General features: G+C 30.2%; 1 protein-coding gene across 1 annotated transcript; it reads right to left on the minus strand.

The window, feature by feature from the left end:
• Positions 1-168: 168 nt before the first annotated feature.
• LOC110281908 (adult-specific rigid cuticular protein 15.7-like) lies at positions 169-5236 on the minus strand. The gene is made up of 4 exons (XM_021146014.3): positions 5119-5236; positions 1769-1876; positions 1103-1651; positions 169-424 (listed from the first exon to the last, which is right to left on the minus strand). The coding sequence occupies exons 1-3, from the start codon at positions 5128-5130 to the stop codon at positions 1121-1123; spliced, it is 651 nt and encodes a 216-aa protein (XP_021001673.1). The 5' UTR covers positions 5131-5236; the 3' UTR covers positions 169-424; positions 1103-1120.
• Between the last annotated feature and the right edge of the window lie 4988 nt (positions 5237-10224).

Consider the following 10224-nt stretch of genomic DNA (forward strand, 5'->3'; position numbering starts at 1 on the left):
CAATATTATAATTCAACTAAACACCAAGTTAGGTCGTGGAAAATTTGTGCTATCACTTTTGAGTTTGTGGTATCACTCAAGTGCGTGTATCACTCTTTTCGTCCTCTAATAAATTTTTTAATCTTTCAGGACTTAGAATTTAAAAAACAAAAACAGGAAAACTAATCATTTCTGTTTAAAAACATTTATTTACAGTTGCTTCACAATATACAACAAAATAATTTAAATTTGTCTTGCTCATAGAAGCAGGAACGCACAAAATAGACCAACACCATATCATTGAATGCATGATTTGAAATGTAACAATTTAATATTTAAAAAATGCAAATCACGGAAATATTAGAAGGACAAATTTGGTGAACGAATAGACATGTTTGGCTTTTTAAAAGTTTTCGGATCACAGATTCAAGTCTTATCATCAAACCTGGAGAAAAAAATAATGTATATCAATATTAAAAGAGCTCTTCAATTAAAAATTCGATGAAAAATGTTTTTAAATAATAACCTAAGTTCAAAAAGGGTTAATAATGTTTGTAGACTCATACATATTAAAACTGCTGAATTTGAATTTCCATTTCAACTTTTTTTAAAGGACATATTATTAATATTATTATCATATGCACAAAATCGTGAATATTTTTTAACAAAATCTTTTGAGTATTCTCATGTTCAAAATATACAACACACATATTTTTTAAATTACAAATGCAGTTATTTTCATTATATAAAAATTAATATTAACAAAATAAGCAAAAAGAATAATTCATGCTTAATATAAATTTTTATACTTATAACTCACCAACTTCTCAGACACATCTCTGCATTGTTTTATACTTTTTATACAAAAAAAAATGAAATAATAATACTAAATTTTGGCTATTAAATATATCCTAAATTTAACTGACAAACGAAATGCTCAAAAAATATTTCAACTCAAACAATTAAAGCTAACTTTTATTATTTTTTGAAAGCTTTTTAATTAGCAATCAGGCTCTAAGTTTACAAACACACTTATTCTTTTATTAGCTATATCGTTCAATACTGGGAATATTATAACTGATTTTATTAAATTAGTGTAGATTTAGCAATCAAAATGTAATACCTTAAATATTCCAGGTAATTACAAGTGAGCAATACCATGTCCTAAACCAAGACCATGTGCATAACCAAGACCGTGTGCATAACCAAGACCATGTACGTGTCCAAGACCGTGTCCAAGAGCAAGACCATGACCAAGTGCTGCTCCATGATGGATAGCTCCACCATAGGCAACAGCAGCCAAAGGTGCTGCTAATGCAGGAGCGGCAGCAGCGTGAGCAATGGTTCCACCAAAATTAACAGCAGCCAAGGGAGCGGCAGCTAAAGCTGGTACGGCAGCAGCATGAGCAACTGGAGCTACAGGGGCAGCATAAGGACTAGCAATTACAGCTGCAGCTGGGGCACTGGCAGCAGTTCCTGGTTCGTTGGTATGAACAGCAGCACGGAATCCATGAGCATCAGCTACGTAATCTACTCTACGTGCCCTTCCATCGTTGTCAGCCAGAGTATATGAACCTCTTTTGTTACCATGGGCATCACCTACTTCGGCTCTTGAGTTAGTTGCACCAGCACCGTTTGCAATGCCATAGTTGAAAGCATAGTTGCCAAAGGCCTATAAATAATAAATAAATAAATAAAAAACAGCTCCTATTTTATACCGACCGAATTTAACTGTAAAAAATGCATTACTTAACGCTTATTTTTCTTTTCGAAGCAACTGTTTACTTACATCCTGAGTTTGAGCTCTTGCACTGACGCCTGTGCTATGCAATACGCCATGTCCGAGTGGAAGACCAATTGCATTGGTAGCAACAACCACAGCGAAGAGAAGAGCAAGCTGAAAGAGATTTTGTATGATTATGTTCTGTAAAAACTGTTTATGCAATTGTACAATTCTCAACAATTGCAAAAGTAAACATAAAAGTGAAATTATATGATTCTCTTCTAATAATTCAAAAACTATTAGACCAATTTCGTTAAACTTGTGTTTTGTAATTCAAAGTAAAATGGTGTAAAAATTTGCATAACATAAAATTAAAAATATTTTCCGATATTATTAAACAAAATAGTATAAAATTACTTCCCACCAAAATTTATCTATGGATAAAGAAATGTTATAATTTAGGGTAAAAAAATTTTTGATTCACTTTATAAGTTCATTTTATAAGTACACGGAGAAAAGAATTCCGGAAGAATCACTATAATTAAATCAACATATACGGTATTTAAGCCGTTCATATGGTAATCTTACCGTTTGCCGTTCTAACAGTTTACCATTCATTTTGTTTTTCAAAATTATAGTTCTTATGCAATACGTCTTATGCAATTATATTTAGTAACAAATATAAATCTCAAAATGAATGTGACCAATTAAATGGTTTTTATGCCATTTTCTAAAGTATCAATTTAAAATTACTAACAGGAATATGATCTTTAATCTTTAACAGGATCTTTAACAGGAATATAATCTTTAATCTTTAACAGGAATATGATCTTTAATCATTAACAGGAATATGATCTTTAGAACTATCCATCATTTTACCCTTCATATAGTAATTTTAACATTTTGATGTCTTTGCCTCTTGCATCGAATATTATAGTTTGATTCGAACCCACTATGTATACGCTTCAAAGTTGTTAGAGAAGATACAATACTGCAAATAAAGTTCGAGTAAATCAACCATAAATTATTGGGGTCTGCATTGCCGCGGGAAGATGTCCTTCTGCCAAACGCTCCGAAGCGTAAATGTAGTGGGTTCAGCATCTTTGTACTACTTTTTTTTTTCATTTCAATGCAATCTGTTCTGCAATTTGACAAGAGACAGGCAACTATTTGCATTGAACACCCGACTCTGTATATGCCTCTAAACCTAGTTTATTTATTTACAGTTACACATCTAGGGTTACGCCTTGATTAGAACCCACTATCTCCATTTTAAATAGTGCTTAGCAGAAAGACGAACAATTTTAAAAAAATTGGTTAAAACAATAAAAAAAAATTATTGCTATTCCAAGAATTCATTCATTTTTTTATTTATTGTTACACATACATGTGCAGACTGTTCTGCTCATTACAAAATGGATTTATTATAAGCTCTTGTTAAGTTCAAGAACAGATAGCCCAAGTTAGAGAGGAACATAAAAATATGCATTGTTATTGTGAACCGCTATCTCAATGCTTCCGTTTTAGGATGTTGGGACAATCCTCATGTAGTAATTTTATTTAACTTGATTTAGTATTTATTTAGTAACAGTTAAACTACTGATATAGTTTAGCTCTTGTCCAGGCATTTGTACATTTACAAATTCATGTTTTAATAATTTTAAATGTTGGTAGATGTTAACTTACAGTATACATTGGGAAAAATAACAAATAACCGAGGAGAAACAATGTTAACAAATGTTAATATACAGAAAAGGTTATCAAATTGAACATTTTTGTGTAATCTCAAACTATACAGCATGGTAATTAAAATCATATTTAAGTGCTAATTTTACCAAAAAGTCATGATCAAAACGCTTCGATGAAAATTACCTTGTTTTTCTTCTTTTTTTGGTGTTTCCAGGGAGCCAGAAACAGGGTAAATTTGACCACACTCTGGTAGCACTAATCGTACTTTTTTTTTCTTAGTGTGTAGCAAAAATTAAAGTGACATTAAAAAGTCTAAATTTTGTATCACTCTCTTGTCAAAACTATTATGACCATATTTTCAAGATTGAGGCAAATGTGTGTTTATTCAGAAAAAGTACATTATTGCATTTTATTTGCTTAACTTAAAATATCGTCTACACTTATTTATCAGCCTATTTAAGGTTAGGTTCCTGTTGTTGTTGTTGTAGTTCACTTACGTCGCACTAGAACTGCACAATTTGCTATTGGTGACGGTCTGGGAAACATCCCTGAGTATGATCCGAATACATGCCATCACAATTTTGATCCTCTGCAGAGGGGATGGCACCCCTGCTTCGGTAGCCCGACGACCTGCACGCGAAGTCGAGAAACTTTATGGTAGAGCAGTTTAACGAGGACCAATACCGCACACCCTCGGCCCCTACGCAGACTGATCCAAGTGGTCACCCACCCGCACACTGACCGCAACCAGTGATACTTGACTTCGGTGATCTGCTGGAAACCGTGTCTTAATAATCAGTCCACTGCTGGACGTTTGGTTCCTGAACTGTTAAAATTATATCTTAGTACGAGCAAATCCAAACATTAGATCAAAAGTTATACAGGGCGTTCACTTGTTTTTTTTGCACTGTATTCACCTAAAATTTGCCATAATTTTTAACAGCCATAACATAAATCTGAAATCGTTTTTAATAACTTAATTAATAAATATAATAAATAATTGTCCTGAAACCTCATTTCTTGGAATTTTTATTCCATTTTAAAATTTCGAATTTTTAGAAATATCTACCATCTCATTTGCTACTTTATTTAAAATTAGTTATTTAAATCATCATCTAAGGAACATCTAAAAGTTATTAATTAGTCATCAATACATAAAATACTAATCATAGAAAATTAAAAAAATATATGATTTGCAACAATTGTATAATTTTAAATTATTAATTTTCAAAATTAAATTAAATGTTTTAAATTAATTCTTTAAACGATGAGACAAAATTAATAACTGAGTGAAATCTGCTGGAAAAGGCGGGGGAAAATTCAACCTACAACAATTTTAAGAAAATTAAAAAATTATCCGTAAATTTTGAAACAGATCATATTTATAAAGTTGTACACAATAGCTTTGAATTTTATTGCAATTTTATCATTTTAAATATCTCTCATTGGCTATAAAAAAAATATTAACCATTGTAAAAGAATTCTAGAGTTATCTCTCTCAGAGGGTGATTTAAAATTTGCAATACATCAATTTACGAACTCGCTTTTAATTCAGTAAATATAGATCTATAAAATACGACAAAAGAATATAATGTAGAAACGAAATTTGTAGCTAATACTTGAATAAACAGTTTCATTTCAAAATATAATAGCCTATCCGAGAGAAATATGTATCTCAAAATTATATTATTCAATTGACAATAATCATATATAAAAATAATTCTTACCTTGGCAATCATTTTTGAAGAGTTAAGAAACTATGTACTAAATCAGCTGAATTCTGTGAAAGATGTATTCACGATTGGCTATTTATATATAAAATCAACAAGGACAACGTCTTCATATCATCATAACGGTACAAGATTTTTCTAGTTCGCTCCACCCATAACAAAGAAAATAAACCAAATCATTCTTTAATTGCATTATTCATTAGAATATATTAGTTTTGAATTAAGAGTGTTAATAGTATTATTTTCGCGCGGTTTTATCTACGAACGCTAGCCTAATTTTTTGTTTTTTTAACCAAGAAACATTATAATTCAATTTCAGAAAATAAGACGTGAGACCTCTTTTTGTAATCAAATAGCTATTCAAAAATAAAACTGCCAATTCCTGGTATTTCGATCTCCAATCGAAGTCCTTCAATTTTATAGAATGCAATAGTTGAAAAGTTAGTTTACAAAAGAATTTTTTTTCTTTATATAAGATTTTAAAGCATTTGATCAAAAAATCAAAAAAAAAATTAAAAATTGGAATTAATAAATTTATAAATAAATTGTCGAATGAATATATTAATATTAGGAAATATTTCATTGAATTATCGAGTTCAATAGGAAATTTAGGACTCAAAAATACAGAAAACTCCTTCTCCGTTACTGTAATTAAATATTTGACATCGTTAGAAAATAGGGGGTTTTTTTGATTGGGAATATACAGAAATTAGATACAAAAAAAAGCCAGCACAGTAAGGCCCAAGATAAATAATCTAGTCATTTGTGAATAATGCTACCTTATCTAAAGTACTATCTAAATTTTTGAGACTAAATCTAAATTTAAGTACTTTATCTAAGACTTAATCTAAATTTAAGTACTATCTAAATTTTTGAGAACTAGACAAACTGAGTCACGGAGTCACAGGGGACAGAGCGTTCGAAATCCTAATGACATGGCCCAGGTTCGAATCCCTGTGGTGGCTGACTGGTACGAATTCTATTTCCGGCTCACACCTATCACAGTGCTGACGTAAAATATCCTCAGTGGTACACAAATCGTGTGGTAGAATATTTTTGTCTTCGGACTAAACATGGGAGGTTTTGGTGGTTTTCCCCACCATGTAACGCAAATTCGAGTTAGTTCCATCAAAAAGTCCTCCACAAAGGCCAGTTTGTCCCAATACTTCATCCAGACGTTCCCTTGTCTTCTGGGTTGGATTGAAATTTACAGTTTCAATTGTTACAAAGCTATGGAGTTGAACATTGATAGTTGTAAGCTCAGAATAAACTGCCCAACGTCACTTATAAAATAAAATAAAAAACTCAACAAATAAGTGATAACATTGCTAGAGTAATTTCGTCTGCTCCAGCCACAGTGAAAATAAAAATTATCACCCTTATTAGTTGAATCACGGATTTATGTGGTTATGAAAAATTCTCTAAGATCAAATTTCCCAATACTTGTCTTCTGAGTTTCAGTTATAAAGAAATTGGATGTTTTAAAACGCTCGAAATAAATTATGAACTCTCCAATATGTAAGGTATTCTTGAAAACACGGCCCTGAATTTACATTTTTAAAATACTTGTCAAGCTTGCATTGAAATGGGTCACCAGAATTAATCCCAAAAAATACTAAGTTAAAAGTGAAATTTGAATTAATCTATTTAGTGATTGAAATGATATGACACAAAATTAGGGTTTAATCTATTTAAAATTGTGCTTGAAAATTTAGAGGAAGTTACTCTATCTTCATTTAGTTTTCAGAAATTACTTTACTCACATAAAATGCTCCATAATTTTAGCATAAACGTATTATTGTTTGAGTCGATTATTAAAAAATGTCCATTTTTTTCATTATTTTGTAAATATTTTTATTAAAATTTGAAAAAAAACTTACTTGTTTTATTAGTTATAAACGCTAACATTATTTAAGAAGAAATTATCGAGAATTATTTTTCTGACTTATACATACATTGTAAGATTAAATATTTTTTGGAAGCAGTATCCCCTTTAAATCCGAAAGTATTTAGCACATACAAACATATTTTAATTCCTTATTATCATTTTAAATACCTTAAAAGTGTTTAACTAAATATAAATATTTAAATATAATATTTAAATAAAATAATTAATTAAATATTTAAATAGTTGAAAAAATATTATTATTGATTGATTAATAAAAAATAAGCATATTTTATGTTCAAAAATCACTCTTTGTTTAAACTATATTAAGAAAAATTTATAGTTAAAATTTTTCTTGCAAAATTATTCATCATTACTACCTATTTGGACAAAACAGAAAATAATTTCAGTCACATAATATTTAATGTTCCAATCACTTGACATAAATTACTAATATTTATTGAGTATTTTCAACTCAAGAAGAAGACGATCTCTGATTGAGACACGTGATATATGACCTAAGCGTCAGCGGAACGTTTACATACAAGATGGAACAAGATGGCGTATTAAAGTTGAGCTGAGCTTCTCCACATAAGTTAGAATGTAAATTAGTGGGAAGTTAGTTAAATCACAGATCGATTTTGTTAAAATATAATTCTTTCTAGAATGTTTCTTTTACTTTAAGATTTATTATTTGTATATATATTTTATTGTGACCAAGATATATTTTTGTTTTGTGTACCTTCGAAACATAATTAGTTTGTTTATGTTCTACATAGCTTCGTTCCTGTCTTTAAGTCCAGTAAGAAATCTATAGTGAAAAAAAGGAAATCTTTGTGAAAGAATATAGAATATATCACTTAAGAGAATTAATAACTGACGGGCCTGGCTTACTCGAAATAGAAGGGAAAGAACAGTTGCTAACGTAATTAAATGCCACGTTTCAGCAACCAATCAGTATCGAGACACCTACCCCACGGCACTTGCAGGCATCCTATTAAATATATTAATATCAATTCCAAACAAGAATCGTCTGATTCCCTGTTTCTTCATCTTTAATAGTGACCCATTGTCATACGAAAAATTTTTAAGCATAACTAGATTTGCAAGTGGTAATAGTAATAGTATGTTTGCAGTTGTTATTATGTAGATGTAATATAGTTTTAAATATAGTACAGCTGTTGTAAATATAGTTTGTTGCAAATGTAGATGAAGAAGTGTTTTATAGTTGTACTCTTGGCGAACAAAGAACACGGCCAAGGTCTTTGGCCAAGGTTGTACTAATACAACTTAAAACCTATGCTAGTTTGGAAAGAGAGAATATAGATTTTAGCAAAGTACATTTATTAATTTCTGCTACTATGTCTACCATTAGATTTTTATTTAGCTCAACAAAATATATGTTTACAGATAAAAATATTTGATACATTGTCCTTTAATATTTTTCAATATTTATTTAAAATTAAGTTAAGTACTGAAATTTTTAAATTATTGCTATTAGTGATAGTAGTAATATTCATTTTAATAAATGATATTTTACAATATTTATTTTTCAAACAACGAGTGAATAAAGGACTGATGATTGATAAATTGAATGAGAGACGAAAACAATGATAGGAAAAAAAGTAAATATTTTAAAAATAGGATTTGTGCGTGCTTGCGTATAGGCAGTGCACTATAGGCAGTATATAGGAAGACATTAAGTATAGAGTATTAAACAAGACGAAAGCAAAAAGAATGAACCTCGTAATCTGAATTCACTTCACAAATTCTATAATCAGCTGCGTAACAATTCTGAGGGTCGCGATTCACTAAAGAGCAAGGCTCGGAGCCCCCTGTTTCATAAAAGAATTAACGCATTTTTTAAATTTGTTTAAACGAAGCCAATTATTTCAAATTACATTTTTTTTGTTGCAAATTATATAATAAATCATAAAAGGAAAGTAAATGTATATCAAATTACTAACAATATTTTCATATTTTTATTAATTTATGCAAAGTGCAACATCAATTTCCGTAGTGCAGTGTTAAGAAGGGAAAAAACATCTCATTTTTGCATTGCATGAAAAAACATCAGTGGTGGAGGTTGCGAGGAAGCAATTTAACGAACGAACGCAGCGAGAGATCTGAAGATAGTTCCGGGTTTTGGCGAGCTGTACTGAGCACGAGGAAGTATTAACTACTATTAGTACCCTAAGTATTATATACTATTATATTGGCAAGATAAGCATTGAGTTCAGAAATGACAATAATAATTGTTATTTAATGCCGCAGAGGCTCAGGGCATAGAGCGTTCACCTCCCACTAAGGTGAACCAGGTTCGAATTCCAGAGGTGGCGGGTGGATACGAATTCTGCTCTCTGCTCAGTCCGACCACAGTCCTGGCATAAAATATCCTCGGAAGACTGTTCGTGGATTAGAATCCCTAGCCGTCAATCGTCGGTAATCTTCCTCCCCATGTAACAAAAATACCGAGTTACTTCCATCACTAACAAGGGAAACTAGGGAAGTGTGACTCGCCAATTTTAAAATAAACTAGTGGGATGTATGCCTTATGAGGAATAATTTTAGGAGGTAACATTCGTTTCGGCCCATAGAAGGTCCTGTGAGAGATAAAAAATAATTCAATATATAGAAAAATCGGTATTTTATTACTTCAATGCAGACTATTAATTATTGTCATTATCTCATACTCCAATTAATTTTGTGGTACTTACTTTCACGTACTATGTAATACATATTTATTCTCAAAATTGATTTTGAAAATTTTATATATCAGTAGTTTTTCAGAAAAACCTATTAGGTTAATTTAAAAAAAAATTGACATCAAATTTTTTTACTTTTTTTTCCAAAAATTTTCCAAATTAATTGGAGTATGTAATTGCAAATCAATCAATTAATTAATAACTTATTAATATTTAATTAAAAATTAATTAAAAATTAATTAATTAATTTGCTAATTGATTTATTAATTAGAAACCTTATTAATTAACCAATTAATTATAAATTAATTGGAGTATGAGACAATTACAATAACTAATAGTCTGCATTGAAGTAATAAAATATCGATTTTTCTACATATTAAATTATTTTTTATCTCTCACAGAACCTTCTATGGGCAGAAACGAATGTTGCCCCTTAAAATTATTCCTCATAAGGCATACATCCCACTAGTTTATTTTAAAATTGGCGAGTCACACTTCCCTAGTTTCCCTTGT

Source organism: Parasteatoda tepidariorum, chromosome 6 (genome assembly GCF_043381705.1).
Source record: "Parasteatoda tepidariorum isolate YZ-2023 chromosome 6, CAS_Ptep_4.0, whole genome shotgun sequence".
Taxonomy (NCBI): domain Eukaryota; kingdom Metazoa; phylum Arthropoda; class Arachnida; order Araneae; family Theridiidae; genus Parasteatoda; species Parasteatoda tepidariorum.